The sequence below is a fragment of the Terrapene carolina genome, unplaced genomic scaffold, assembly GCF_002925995.2.
Source record: "Terrapene carolina triunguis isolate 2854851 unplaced genomic scaffold, T_m_triunguis-2.0 Scaffold262, whole genome shotgun sequence".
Lineage (NCBI taxonomy): Eukaryota > Metazoa > Chordata > Testudines > Emydidae > Terrapene > Terrapene triunguis.
The window spans coordinates 6,315,384-6,331,701 of NW_020664613.1; the positions used below are offsets into that span (position 1 = coordinate 6,315,384).

Here is a 16,318-nt window from a genome sequence, read left to right on the forward strand (position 1 = left end):
TGTGTGTGTGTGTGTGTGTGTGTGTGTGTGTGTGTGTGTGTGTGTGTAAGATGATATAATGCTAAAAGTACAAAAAAATTAAGGCCTACAAGGCTTACATAAAACTTTATCTTATTGCAACTGATAACTGTCAACAACTCAAAATGAATCAGGTCTTCAAGCTGATGCTTACTAGAAAGGATTCAAGCTGATTTTACAGTAGTTACATGGCTACATTTTCAGCTGACCTATACTTGACTCCTGACTCAGTCAGGGAAAGAACTGTATTCCCTGGAGATCATATAAAAATATGCATAACCCATTAAATTCTGTTTTTCAGTCATGTGTGGTACAGTGATTGACAGCTCTTCCACAACAACACACATAGTCAACTCAAGCAAATTGAGTTTTGTTTTTAACAAAATATTTTCCTTACACGTCAGCCTGACTGAAAGGTGTGTTTATTTCTGATCCTGACGGTACAATTTACAAAACACCTGGAAGTTATATAACAGGAGAACTAGTACAAGTATATCAAATTAAAAACACAATTACAGTTTATTTTTTAATAGAGTCTTTCATAAAATTAACATCACTAGACACCTCAAGGTCTAAAATAGTGATTTTTAGATAGACACACAAAAATATACAATTTTACAAAAGAGATTAAAGCAGGATTACAAAAACTATCTAGATAAAGGCAAGGTGAGGGTAGTGAGAGAGAAGAGAGGCAATTTTCAGGGAGGAGACATTGTGCAGAGTTGGTGCAGGACAAGAAACAAGACTGCTCTTTGACCTAAACTTTCCCCATGCCTAGCCTGAGACACTGCATCTTGATGCATGGAGGTTCTGTTAAGGCTTAGAAGGCTTGCCCCACAATTCAGAGGAAGCAGTAGATCAGTTTGCTGGCTGCAGAGCTGGTCAAAGAAAAAGTGACAGAACTATATTCTGTAGAAATAGGCAGCTCTAAATAGATCCAAACATTTTGCGAAACTGGGCTGATTTTGTCAGAATTTTATTTCAGAAAAAAATGGAGGAAAAATTTCTGAGGCATTCTGACATTTTCCGAATGAAATGCTTTTTTTTGTTTTGAAACTACTTTTATATGGACTATTTACATTTTGTATTACTACTATAATATAATCAAAGTTTAAAAAGTTGAAACTGAAACAAAACATTTCAATGAAATGAATCGGGCGGCCGGGAGTGGAGGGGGAAAAGAGGGGTATTTTCCTTTCTGGAGAACTTCTGTTTTTCAGTTTTTGTTCTAATTCGGAATGAAGACAAATTTCAAAAATCTCAAAATCCTTCGGGAAACAGAACTTCTGTCTTTGGCATAGTTCTGTGTACTACTGCTCCCAAAGGCAGGTGGTCCTGTGAGGAGGTGGATCTGCCAGGCCCATGCAATAGAGCAGGGGTTCTCAACCTTCTTCTTTCTGAGTGCGCCCGCTTCCCCCCCGCCCCCCCAACATGCTATAAAAACTCCACGGCCCACCTGTGTCACAACTGTTTTTTTGCATATAAAAGCCGGGGCCGGCATCAGGGAGTAGCAAGCTGGGCAATTGCCTGGGGCTCCATGCCACAGAGGGTCCCGTGAAGCTATATTGACCAGGCTTCGGCTTCAGCCCCAGGTGGCAGGGTTCAGGTCCCCGGCTTCAGCCCCATGCGGCAGGGCTTTGGCTTTCTGCCCTGGGCCCTAGGCTTGGTGGCTTCCCTGAAACCTGCTCGCAGCCCCCCAGGGGACCCCGGACTCCTGGTTGAGAACCACTGCAATAGAGTTCACTGCACAACTGGACTCACCGTTGAACAGTGAGTCTCCTCTGTACAAATCCCCTATCTCAGCACAATTACATTGGTTACACTGACTGGGACCTGTGCAGTTTTAGAAGAGGAGACAGGATTTGACTCTCAAAATATCTACACTTTGCTCTGAGCTTTAATGAAATGCACCACAAAATGTGCAGCTACTAAAATCTAAAAGCTACTAACAGCTTATGAAAAACACTCTATTTAAAATTCTGATTCGCTGCCACATTTTTTGCCTGTATGTGTGCGCACACGCACAGAGGGGATTCTTCCTTCATTCTTTATCACTATTGACATTTGTATGAAAACTGTCTATACATTTTCATCTTCTCCATCTATTTATATCCTATCTGCCATTTGTGACATCACAACTTGCTGTTGGAAAAACTATTTGTGATGGTGTCACATTAAATGTGATAAGTTATCAGATTTCCCAGCTGTAGTTAAGAAAACTGTCAGCCTGCACATGAGTAATATGACCTCCTACCAGCAGGTGGAGACATGAAAATTGGAAATTCCAATGACATTTGTACTATCAATCAACTAAGAACATTAGTTCTGGTGGAGGAATCTAGATTAAGAAACTTTCCCAGCAGTAAAGAACTTCACTAAAGGAAATTAAAAAACTAATTACATCATTTTTTTAAAAAGTGTAATAAGAAAACCATGAGAAATAGATCGAAAAGGAACGATAAGTGAATACTACTAACAACACTGTGCTCAGATTAAGTTAAGACATGCAAGGATAGGCATGCTGAAACTAGATGGAAGTAATGGTATAGTCTCAGAGCTGCGAAGACTAAGCATACTGGTCTGACACTTTCATCCTCAGACACTAGGTAGATGTTCATTTGAACTAGTTTAAATTAGGAAAAACTAAGTTAAAGGTAACCACAGTACGCTCTCTTCTTTGTCTTTTGGGTCAGCTTAAATATTGGGAACGCTAAATGCAGTACCCCAAATCGATCCATGGGGTATAGGAAGCATCTGAGAAGGAAAACCTCTGAAAATCTCCCACCCCTGCCAAAAGCAGTGAGACAGCAAACGCTGGACATTAAGCCTGTTATGGTGAGAAGTACAGAAGGATGCCGATGTGGCTGTCCAGCATTGCCCAAGGGGAGAAACCTCCCCTTTGGGTCAAGAATTAGGCTAATGCCAATGGCTGAATGCCTCAGAACTCTAAGAGTAGGGGCTCTGCCTTTAGCTACTCAGGCTTCTTGATTCACTCCCTCACGCATCCATCCATTTACAGAGGCTGCAGCACCCTTCTTCCTGTCCCTCTATCGAATTAAAAGATTTCCAGTCTGTCTAGCCTCAAGGATGGTTTAGATAGATTCTGAGAACCAGAGTGTGGGGTAGTCACACACTGACTTCCTCTTTTTTCTTCAGTGGAAACAGACTGACACCAAACTAAGTGTTTTTCTAACTCGTGTCCTGACTCCTATCCCGCTAGCTTGCAAAATGTTTAACTGGGTTAAGCCATAGCTGCTTCATGTTTTAGCACTGTCAGGTGACCAGCAGGGACAGTAAGACCAAAAGTGAATTCCATAAGTGAGGTCACTTTAGACAGCATTCCAACACCAAATGCCAGAGCAGTGTAAATTGTAAATCTTATCGTCATCTGGACATTGACTCTAAGGGCCAAATTCATTACTGCTGTAACTCAACTAAAAACATGAAAATGGCCATAAAGCTGCCACTCTAAGTGGCCCAGTAGCTAGAATGCTAGCTTGACATTTGAGAGACCCAGGTTCAATTCCCTGATCCTTGACAGACTTCCTTTGTGACCTTGGGCAAGTTACAACCTTTCTGTGCCTTAGTTCTGCACCTGTAAAATGGGGATAATAGCACTTCTCTACCTCACAGAGGTATTGTGAGGAAAAATACACTGAAGATTGTGACGTGCTCAGATACTACAGGGACCATATAAGTACCTAAGATAGATATCTCTGGAGTAGCATCTGTTTACAGCTCATCTGAATTTTGCCCTACATGCCTTCAGATAATTGGTTTCCATCCTGGCACAACCTAAGACATAACATAGGCTCACGAAGCACTGGAGCCACCTGCCAGCTATGCAGGACTTGGAGAAATATGGATTGTAAATGAAAGACCCAGGACTAATCAGCAAGTCTCTGCAACAGAAACCTGGAGATAAATGTGGACAGGAAGGTGCACACTTCACAGAGGAAGTCCAAACCCAACGGGCCAATCCCTGCCTTGACTTACATCCTGTGAAGCCCTGTTGACTATGATGCACCTCCACAGAATATAAGTCAGCACAAAATTTGGCCCACAGTATCTAAACTTTTAAAAAAAAAAAAAAAAAGTATCTTTCTTATGAAATCAATTCTAAAAAATACCCATTCAATCTTATTGCACAAAGGAGAAAATAAAGAAGGACGAGATACAAGATGGGAAGGCTCAGCCTCTCAACACATTTTGAGAATAACTATACACCATAAAAAGCTGCCAAAAGAAGCTCTTCACATATCCACAGGATTTCACCACATACACTACTCAGTTTCTATGTATGTTTTAATAAATAAGTAACTTGCTCTTACCAATGCCTATTCTCATACTAAAATAGTGTTATATGCTGTCCAAATTCAAAAGACAATGGACCTGATTCCCACCATTGCAAATCAGAGTGGAGTCACTGAAATCAATGATGTTACATCACAATAAAACCAACATAACCAGGGCCAAAGATACCGCCTAATGCAGGAAGATGTGTCTTAAGGAACAGTCAGCCATTACACAGCTACCACGTGAAGCTTTAGTTAAGGTGTAAGTCAAGTTCTTCTAAACTTCATTTTTTACCCACTCAACTTTCTCAATCATGTTTCTTTTGGACTGAAACTTCCCACAAAACATGGGTTCCAAACAGAGATGTCACTATGCTAAACTGATGGAAGGATCTGATTATCATGTATTTTAATAATCTCTTTTTTAATACATCCAAATACTGAAACTATATATACACATATTGTCTACACAACAGGGATGCTACCAAGAAATAAATTCAATTATACATATAAAGAATGAAAAAGAAACAAATCCTGAAGTCTATTTCCAGTTTGTCTTACTAAGGACTATGTAAAAACCTTAGGATTTGGCCCAAAATTTGCACAGTTAAATTAATATATATTGTACTTTGGTCCTTAACAACTAGTCCTTTCTCAACAACAACAACAAAAGAACATTAGTCTACTGGCTCTGCCACAAGTGGGAGTTTTAACATTTTTGATGTGATGCCCAAATGTGGAAATTATCAGCTACCCACTCAAAGGTAAAGTAATACACATTTATTTTCATAAGCAAAGAAGAAAGCTTTCTTTCAGATCATGTAGATTTCTTCCCAGCGAGGATGAATGTAAATCACAGTACAAACTATAGGCAGTGTGCTGTCCTCAGTTTTCATTAAACCAGACTACGTTTGCCAAAGTTCCGTTTACTGATAAGATCAGGCCAACACAAAGAATAACATGATTCTAATAAACAGACTCTAAATGACAAATTGCTTGAGCTAAAAATATGTTCAATTACAACCGACAGATGGCCTTCCCTGGGTCACCCTTACCTCACGTAATTCCAGCCTCTGGGCCACAGCCTCCAGACACTCCTGCCCTGTGCTCTCCACTGAGAGCGTGCACTCGATCACATTGTTGTCCAGCAGACGGATTTGTGTCACAAAGCAGTTCTTGCTGAGGACATTATAGCGCCTGGTCCGTCGCAATTTCAGCCCGAAAGGCATAGTTGTTGGGCTGGAAGGCTGCCCCTTCCTGTCACACTTTGGATATCCTCAGCACGTTTTTTGGTTTTCCTTGAATGCCACTCCACTAGTTACTACTCTCCTCCAGGACTGGAAATAGTTGTCCATGCCCAGGGCCAACTCCAAGGGATCCCTGTAACACATAAATACGAAGCATAGTTAACAATATGAATTAGGATAAGATGTTACTAAAGATCAGTGAAAATGAATGAATCTTAACGGGTTTGAACTCAAAGAAAGATTTACACTTGACAAGTAAAATAGATTCCAAAGCACATTCTACAGCTCCCCAAAACCAAACAAAATATACAACAAAATCTTTTAAAACTATATTCCAGCACTGAATTTTAAATGCAACTTTAATGTCGTAGACAATCTTTAAGGAATTCCCCAGAAGCAGCTGCTGTATAGGTAGGGTTGGAAGAATTAGATTTTTGTCAGAAATTGTCAGTAAACATTGATTTCCCCATGCATACGCACACTGACAAAAAATACATACGTTTCCATCAATAATCAAAATTTACAGATAGACAAACTAAGCCAAACGCTGCTTGAGAACATAGAGTAAGACATGGAGAACATGCTTCAGAGTTTGATTTAAGGATATTTACTTTCTATATTTTTTTTGACATGTGATTTGACAGTTTGTGTTTTAATGGTTATAAAGCTTAAATTTTTTGGAATCTCAATGTCTAATGTCATTAAATTATTTGTCTGGACCTTCCCAGTGTCTGACGTCTCCTCCCCGCTAATTTCCTAAAACTGTGAACATTTAAATAGATAAAAATTGAAACAGTGCTTAAAAATAAACATTGATATTATCCATCAACATTATTTTTTTTTAAATTGAATTCTCCCAAGCCCCATTCAGAGGTGCTAACTCTCCCACAATTAACCTCCACTAAAGGACCTATAACCTAGCCTTATTCTAAACCTTTGGTGCCCCCAGGCCAGCCCTGAATACTGGCTTGAAGTGCTATGTAACTGAACTATTCAAAAGAGGCCTGATTTTCAGAGATGCTGAAGTCAGCAGGAGCTGCCGGTGTTCAGCACCACTGAAAATCTGGCACAAAGTGGATTGAATGCATGTGAAAGGGAAGAAGTGTCAGAAACATTAGAGAAACCTCCTGTGGGGCAATTCCTGCCATTCTACTAATTTCAGCTCCATAACAGTTACATGTCCCACTCTGAGCTAGGCTAAATAAGGACAATCCCAGCTGACAAAGAAGGTAAAGCCAAATGGGAGGAGAAGAGCACATATTTTAGATACTATTTTTTAATTTAAACTATTCTTCTTAACAGTCATACACATCCCTGACAAGATTTGTCTTCTTGGGCTAAAACATAATGGAGTTAGAAAAGGGGAGACAGACTTTTCAAAAAATATAATGAAGTGATTATTTAATTTGGAGGGCTAGAGCTTATTTCCGTTTAGCTAAAGTCAATTAGGAAGTGGTTTAAGACAAAGCAAAAGAAGCCTCTCAAACCAAAATAAGGGGTTTGCTCTGGTATTACTAAACTAGTTTAAACCCAGTTTAATTTAAAAAGGTGCAACTTTCTCCTGGGCCTAAATACTAAAAATGAAAAGGCTTGGTAGCAAAATCCCCCTGGGTTCTTTTTTGGTGAGTGCGTTTTGGGGGGCTGCACTTACAGCTAAAAAAGTCATTTGCTTTTAACAAGTATTGTAGAAAGATGAATAGTGAATAAGAACCAGCTATCATTTTCATTCTGCTGAAGAGCAGTAACAAATTGCTTTCATCAAATTATGCATCATTTAGCTAAATGTAGTGAAATTTTAAATTAATAGTACATTGCCCACATGTAACATTTGACATGAAACTGCAGTCATCAGTTATTTTCAGTTTTTACTAAGTTGCTATGGTGATTATTAGAAAGACGTAAGTGATAACCACAGCTCAGCAATGCAACCACCATACAGTTGGTTAAAGTTATTTTTCAAACCACTTTACATCTTGACATTTACTAGCAGCTAAAAATAGCTGCTGTTATCCAGCTTTCATAATTGCCCAGGCAGTATGATAACTTTACCATGAAACACACAGAACTTACAGTATACATCAGTAGGCATCTCTAAGTAACCATCTTACTTACAATTATAAGTAATGTCTGCGTGCACACACACACACACACACGTGTGCATTATATTCACATTACTGTGTATTAGTGTATTTATACGCCCTCACATAATCAGAACATCTGAACACTTCAAACAGAAAATTTATCCTCATACTGCTCCCCTGCCTCATAAGGGTGTTATCATCTACATTTTACAGATGGAGAATGGAGACAAAGAGATTAAAATGACTTGCCCAAGATGATTTAGGAACTCTGTAGAAGATCCGAGATTTGAATCTGTATCTGGAGTTCAATCCAATGCCTTAACACTCAAATCTTGTGAGCTGAGAGTTATTTTTCCCATTAATATACCCAAAATAATAGTATGAAGCTAAAAATTAGAAGAAAAAAAAGAAATCACAGACACAACCTAGGCATGATAGACCCATGTCTTATCAAATATTTTTGTTTGGTCTCTGATTTTGTTCTCATTAGCCAACTTTAGAGAGCCCTTATCCTGAAGTTAGTATATTCATTTAGTAATTTTTTTTTTTTTTAAATAGGCCTTAGCTACACAAGGAAATTTACTGAAATAGCTATGGTAGAATAAACTAATCCAGAATAGCTCCCCATGTGGATACACTCTTCTGGAATAAAAATTACTTTTATTCTGGAATAGTTCCACTCGCAAAGCAGAGTTGGTATTCCAGCATAAAAGTGACTTTTATTCCTGAAGAGAGTGTCCATCTGGGGAGCTATTCGGGAATAGCTTATTTCACAATAGTTATTCCAGTCAATCTACCTGTAAAGACAAACATTATTTTCACTTTATTATTATTATTAAGCAGTCACAAAGAGGAAGAACAAAAATTCAATTTTAATATGATAATAGGTGCTCATAAAAGAGTGGTGGATCAGTATAAAAAAATTAGAGAGGTAAAGCAATGTAGGCCTTATATGGATGAGACAGAATTTGGAAGTCAGGAGATATGGGTTCAATTCCTGGCTTTACCACGGGCTTTGAAAGTCCTTTGAGCTCCACAAATGGAAAGTGCAATAGAAGTGCAAATATAGTGCAAGTACAGTGAGATTTTCCATGGGGCCTAAGGGAGTCAGATGTCCAACTGGACATCCAGCGCCCTTAAGCTTCTTTGAATGTTCCAGCCTTACTATATAATAATTGCATGTTACAAACATTTTAATCATTATATAATAAATCCTGGTTCTAAAACAACACTTGCCAGGGCTCTCGGAGTATTATCTGCATAACAATTTACAATAAGAAGAATTTAATACTATATAAACACACACACTTAAAACACAGCACAAAACCGCTCTCCTAAAACTAGATATTGCCGGGCGGGAGAGGAGGAAATATTATTTGTTTAACTATATTTAAATAAACACACGTAAAAACACCTATCCATTCCACGCATCATTGCATTCCGTTACAAATACAATGCATAAACATTACAAATAAGACTTCAAAAATACACTCACCCACTTATCCAGGCACTGCCACCTCTATCCTCCCATAATGCTTACTCAAGAAAATGGGCTTTGCAGCACTGCCTGAGTACCAGGCTATTTAAGACCAAGATGAACAGTGAATTTCAAAGTTACGGGGCTGTTACAGGGACCATCCTGCAAGCCGCTCCCTCTCTTATATACCAAGGGAGCTCCAGCTTGAGAGCTTCTTCAGATTTAAACTGCAGCAGTAAGGCACAAGGCGAGAGGCAATCTCTCAAGCTGGATGGTCCCAGCCGATTAGGCCTTTATAGGTCGGAATCAACATCCTCACGTCCACCCAGAAGTCAACAGACACCCAGTGCAGCTCATAGCATTAATTAGAACCACCGCCATCCTCTCTCATCCTATCAATGGAGATTAGCTTGCACTCTTTTAAAAAAAGAAGTACACAGACTTTGTGAAGTGCTGTTTTCACTATATTTTCATATTAATCAATAGTTGACTAAGCATGGATTCCCTATGGCACCTTTCTTTTATATTAATTTATTTTATTAATTTTAACAAACCAAATTATTTGCCAAATAAAGACTAAACTCAAAAAATAAATCTATCAGTTTTACTCCACCCCCCCCCCCCCCCCCCGCATCGCCCGCTTCCCAGAGAGCTTATGCTGAGCCAGCCAGAACCATTTTATGACAAAATCAGTGATATCAACCGAGGAAAATCTTTACCCTTGATTCTGTGCACAATACTAGTATTCCTGTTTGGTCACATATCAAGAGGTGAGGCAAATCTGCTCTTTGGCTTTCATCACTGTCTTAAGATGACATTTTGCAGGTTTAAATAAAACTTTCTGAATAAGATATAACACAGAGACCCTGGTCACTTTTGGTCCTTAAAAGTGATCTTCAAATACAGGGTGAGGGATAGAGGAATTGTGCTTTTGCCTCACTTCCTTCATTAGGATGTATAAGAAAGGCCTGAAAGATTCTATTTTCCTCTCTCTTCTCCTGCTCCCCCCACCCCCCACCCCCACCCCTGGTCCATATCCCTAGAAGTACCAGGAATATCCATTCTTGTCTACCCATATTTCCTAGAGAAGTCTGGGGAGTAAAGAACTGCAGGAAGAATTTTCTCCAGCCTCAATTAAAAGGACAGGAGTGCTAAATTTTTTCACAAAGAGAGCTTTTCTCCCAAAAGGTTGTCAGAAGCTGGGATTAAATAAACAAAAATCTACAGCATTTTTAAACAGTTTAACTAAAGACATCTTTTCCTTCTCAATTATTATTATTTGTATTGTGGTCATGCCTAGAGGACCCCAGGTGCTAGGTATTATACACACAGAGAATGAAAAGACTATCCCTGCCCAATATTTCAGTCTAGGGTTGCCAACTGTCTAATCTCACAAACCCAAACACCCTTGCCCCACCCCCACTTCTTCCCTGAGGCCCCTCCCCTCCCCATCCCTTCCCCAAAGCCCAGCCCCACTCACTCCATCCCCCCCTCCCTCTATCGCTCGCTCTCATCCACCCTCACTCACTTTCACCAGGCAAGGGTAGAGGTTGGGGTGTAGGAGGGGGCTCAGGGCTAGGGCAGGGAATTGAGGTGCAGGGTGCAGGCTCTGCGAGGGAGTTTGGGTGTGGGAGGGGGTTCCGGACTGGAGCAGGGGGTTGAGGTGCAGGAGGGGGTTCATTCTCTGGCAGGGAGTTTCGGTGCAGGAGGGGAATCAGGGTTAGGGTGCAGGCTCTGGCCGGGCAGCACTTACCTCGGCCGGCTCCCAGTCAGCAGTGCAGCACTAAGCCTGCACCGCTCCCGGCCAATGGGAGTTGTGGAGTTGGCGCTTGGGACATGGGCAGCCCGTGAAGGCCTATGTCTTCCCCGCCCCAGAGGCCGCAGGGATGCCGGCCGCTTCTGGGAGCAGTGTGGGGCCAGGCCAGGCAGGGAGTCTGCCTTAGCCCCACTGCGCTGCCAGACTTTTAGCGACCTAAAATCTCCCGGTTTGGCTTCAGTAGCCTAACGTGCTTACTGTGAGCTATATTCTGCCACCCTTACTCACATTAAGTAGTATCTTATTCCATGAGTAGTTTCACTAAAAACAATGGGAAACCTCATAAATAAGATAAACCTCAAATGTGAATAAGGATGCCAGAATCAGCTCCTGTATTATTTTCTACAGCAAATTAATTGCACATGCACCAAACTAATTATGGAAACATTTTTTAGGGCAGCAATAAGAGTTAAATATATACGTATACACACACTTTAATGCTGGCCTGTTTATTTCATGCCAGGGTCACCACTGCTTCCCAGCTACAAGGTTATCAAAAGAGAGTTAATATTCCTAGCCAAATTAACAAACTGAAGAGGTGTTTGTAACACCAATTCCTGTTCAAAGCCTACAGACTTTCAATTAGATCAATTAAGCAAACCAAGAAGTGATGGGTCAAATAAATACTATGTGCATATTTCATTCTGTTTTAAACAAGCCCCCTCGTTATGACTAAGGCCTTGTCTACAATGTCAAGTTTCTGCGCAGTAAAGCAGCTTTCTGTGCTGTAACTCCTGAGGTGTACACACTGCCAAGCCACTTAGTGCACAGAAACTGCACAGTTGCAGCGCTGTAAAAAAACCACTCTGACGAGAGGCATACAGCTTTCTGCGCTGGGGCTACAGCGCCGCGGTGCCAGTGTAGACATCCTGGTCAATTACTGCGCTGCAATTGGCCTCCGGGAGGTGTCCCACAATGCCTATTCTCGCCTCTCTGGTCATTGGTTTGAACTCTACTGCCCTGCCCTCAGGTGACCAACCATGAGCCCCACCCCTTTCATTCCTTTGGAATTTTGAAAGGAGAGGAGGCTGTCCAGTCCCAGCTGTGCTCCAGCCGGAGGAATTATGATACCTATGGACAGATTTCACGATGCATGACAGAAAAGGGCCATGACTGGGACACATTGCAGTGCAGGGTCAAAGTGAAGGAGCTGCGGAACGCCTACCACAAGGCACGGGAGGCAAACCACTGCTCCGGTGCTGCACCCACGAGCTGCCGGGTCTACAAAGAGTTGGATGCGATACTCGGTGGCGACCCCACCTCCACTGCGAAGGCCACTGTGGTGTGGATACTTTGGTGGCTCGCGTGCCAGTCGAGAGTGGACTGAGCCAGGAGGAGGAAATCTGGGACGAGGATGTGGAGGGGGACCCAGGGGCAGAGGACAACTCGGAGGTCAGAGATGCATGCTGCCAGGAGCTCTTCTCTACCCTGGAGGAGGCTAGCCAGTCACAGCTATCGGATTTTGGCGAAGCGGAAACAGGAGAGGAGGCCCCTGGTAAGTTTCTTTGATTTTGGAAATTGCTGAAACGAGTTGTTGGGGGCAGGAGGATTGCAGAAAGCAGACTTGTGTCTGTATGATGCGAGTACCACCTAGTCTGAGCGGTGGAACAGGCTGTTGATTGACCCCCTCACTTCATGCAAATCTGCCTCAGAGATCTCCACGAAACTCTCATGGAGATACTGGGCATTCTGCTGCTGCAGGTCTTTGGCAGAGCTTCTTTGTTTCTTGCCCCATTAAGGGTAACTTTTCCCGTGACACTCTGCCATCGTGGGGGGTGGGTGACCATTGCTGCACACAGGCGAGCCGCATAAGGGCCAGGGCAGAAACCACAGTCTTGGAGAAGATTCTCCCTTGATTCCCTGCTCACCCTCAGCAGCGAGATCTTCCATAATGAACACAGCCTGTGGAAAATGTGGGGACAGTAATGATTATAAAAAAAACCCTACAATGCTGGCTCTCCCCAAGAGCCACATGCCCAGTGTACAGTAGGGTCCTGGAACACTGATTTACCCTGCCCCTGTGGTTACTCACCACTTTGGGGGTCGTGTGGCTCATGTGTGCTTGCCTGGGGTCAGCCAGTTAGTGAGAGGTATGTGAATACTGGCTGTGTTTTAAATCACTGAATCAGTGGTCTGTGTGTTGTAAACAATACTGTTTCTGTAAAATGTTGCATTTAAACTTCACAGAGATGACCTTGGGAGCCCAGCCTCCCTCTTTATCATCACCGGCTGAATGGCTGCCCAGAATTAGAAAGCGGCCATGAAGAACTAAAGAGGACTTTCTGCGTGATGTCATGATGCACTCCATGGCCGAAAAACAAGAATCGAAGGAGTGGCGGGACAGTGAGAAGAGGGACCGAAAGGAGAACACGGCACGCCAGAATGAAGCCACGGAGCGGCTCTTAAACATTATGGAGGGCCGAGCGGACACGATCCAGGTGCTACTAGCACGGCAAACCAAGCAGCTCCATGTCCGCCCGCTCCTGCAGCCGCTGTCGCAAAACTCTTTCCCATGTGCCCCCCAGACACTGCCAACACACTCTTATCACCCTCCTGGCTCCAGTCTGTACCCGCTGCATTCCAATCCTGCCCCATCACAGTCCAGCCCTGTGGACTCCCAGTACCCACTGCACTCAACACCCATCCCTCTGCAGTTTAGCCCTGCTGAAGTACAGTATCTGCTGCACTGTACTCCAAAGGACAAGGTTGCATATGATACCTCGACACAGACAGATCTTTAACCATCCCGGGACCCCACCTCCTCCTGGGACCCTTCCTTTCCCCATCCCCCACAGTGCTGATGTGATTTTTTTTGTCTCTCTCCTCTGGTTGTTGTTTTTTAATAAAAGAATTGTTCTGGTTTGAAAACAAATCTTCATTTCATTAATTGAAAGCAAACAGAACCCTGCAAAACAACTGGCAATTTTCTTAAACCTTCATAGTGCATCATCTGCACCATCACAATCACCTCCTAGCATTACAAGCACTGCACTCCCGAGCATAGCAACAAATATTAGTAGATTTCAGCTTCAAATTGCTGCCTCAAGGCATCCCTGATCCTTATGGCCCCGTGCTGCGCCCCTCTAATAGCCCTGGTCTCTGGCTGTTCAAATTCAGCCTCCAGGCGCTGAGCTTCAGTGGTCCAGCCTTGAGTGAAGCTTTCACCCTTCCCTTCACAAATATTATGGAGTATACAGCATGTGGCTATAAGCATAGGAATATTGTCATCGGCCAGGTCCAGCCTCCCATATAGGCAGCGCCAGTGGACCTTTAAATGGCCAAAAGCACACTCAACAGTCACTCTGCACTTGCTCAGCCTGTTGTTGAACCGCTCCTTGCTGCTGTCAAGGTGCCCCATGTAAGGCTTCATAAGCCATGGCATTAAGGGGTAGGCGGGATCTCCCAGGATCACAAGGGGCATTTTGACTTCCCCTATGGTGATCTGCTGGTCCAGGAAGAAAGTCTCTGCTTGCAGCTTCCTGAACAGGCCAGTGTTCCGAATGATGCGTGCGTCATGCACCTTCCCAGACCAGCCAGCGTTAATGTCTGTGAAACGCCCACAGTGATCCACAAGTGCCTAGAGAACCATAGAGAAATACCCCTCTGGATTAATGTACTCGGTGGCTAGGTGGTCTGGTGCCAGAATTGGAATATGCATGCTATCTATCGCCCCTCCGCAGTTAGGGAAGCCCATTTGTGCAAAGCCATCCACAACGTCACGCATGTGGCCCAGAGTCACGATCTTTCGGAGCAGGATGCGATTAATGGCCCTGCACGCTTCCATCAACAAGAGTCCAACGGTCGACTTTCCCACTCCGAACTGGTTAGTGGCCGATTGGTAGCAGTCTGGAGTAGCCAGCTTCCACAGTGCAATCGCCAAGCACTTCTCCCATGACAAGGCAACTCTTGTTCTCATGTCCTTGCGCCACAGGGCTGGGGTGAGCGCATCACACAGTCCCATGAATGTGGCTTTCCTCATCTGAAAGTTCTGCAGCCACTGCTCGTCATCCCAGACGTGCATGATGATGTGATCCCACCACTCAGTGCTTGTTTCCCGAGCCCAAAAGCGGTGTTCCACTGTGGTCAGCACCTCTGTGAATGCCACAAGCAATCTCACGTCGTAACTACTACGCGTGGCGAGATCAATGTTGCACTTCTCTTGTCTTTGTAGTTTAAGGTATAACTCCACTGCCACTCATGACACGTTAGTGAGAGTGAGCAGCATATTGGTCAACAGTGCGGGATCCATTCCTGCAGACCGAAGAGGCAGAGCAGGCAGTACACAAACTGTTGAAAGATGGCGCCAAATGCAGACAGAAGCACAGGGATTGCTGGGATGCGAAGCAATGCATCACAGGGCATTAGGACAGGACTCAGGATGCCCCACGATCACCTCCGCCTTCCCACAACTCTTAGTGGCAGAAGAGGAAGAGATGCTCCGTGAGATAGCTGCCCAGAGTGCACCGCTCCAAATACCGCTGCAAATGCTGCAAGTGTGAACATGCTTTTGCACAGGCAGCTGACAGTGTGAACACACAACAGTGGTTTCCCATCAGCGCTCTCTGAGCAGCGCTGTAACTGCTGGCACTGTAACTCTGCCACTCTAGACATACCCTATATATGTTTCAGGTGGGAAAGGCAGCGTCCAGGTTAGAACCTTATTTATCTATCTATCTAAATTAAAATTGGAGGTTCTTTGTGTTCTTTACTTAAAGTTTCGTTTCTCATAAAAAAGTGTTTTGCCGACTCAGATTTTGTTCAAAATGTTGTTTAGGAAAAAGTTGTGAGACTCTTGACAAAAGAAAGACAAACAACAATACCACAAATATCACTCCAGTAATCCTGCTCATCTGAATTGAGGTTTGTATTAAATCCTCAAGTAGTAAGCTCTCTAAATTCTACTACTAGCGCCTGCAACTGATTGCTAACTCAAAACTGAAGTCCCAAAATTGTAGGCTGAAGTAAGGTCCCTTTGAAATGGTGTGGCACTAAAAAATTTAAAATATGTATGGGGATAATAAAACCTCACAGAATTACTGCATATTATTTAATGTTTGCAAAGGTTTTTGAAGATGAAAGGTGCTATATTAAAAAAAAAAAAAAAATTTTTTTTTTTTTTTAGGTTCAGGGCTAAGCCAGAGTGCAGTGTACCGACTTCAATTTAAACTTTTTAAAACTTTTAGGCATCTACTCATTTGAAGAGGTAAACTATGTCCTGCAAAATATTGTGCCCAAACCGCTGTAAAACACTGATGCCAAATGTGTCATCTATAAAGTTGGAATAACCTTCCAAGAATGTCTTTCCTGAACGCAAACCGTTCAGTACAAAGGCTGAAAAGACACCACCTTAGAGGTGACCCAGTGAAGCATAAGAAACTTCAGCT

The 16,318-nt window shown here is 42.8% G+C and overlaps 1 protein-coding gene across 1 annotated transcript in view; it reads right to left on the minus strand.

The window, feature by feature from the left end:
- PTPN14 (protein tyrosine phosphatase non-receptor type 14) overlaps positions 1-16,318 on the minus strand; it is a 186,439-nt gene that overhangs the window by 99,353 nt on the left and 70,768 nt on the right. The window contains exon 2 of the mRNA XM_029912843.1: positions 5,369-5,693. Coding sequence (XP_029768703.1) covers positions 5,369-5,542 — 174 coding nt within the window. The 5' untranslated portion in view covers positions 5,543-5,693. The remainder of the gene's footprint in view (positions 1-5,368; positions 5,694-16,318) is intronic.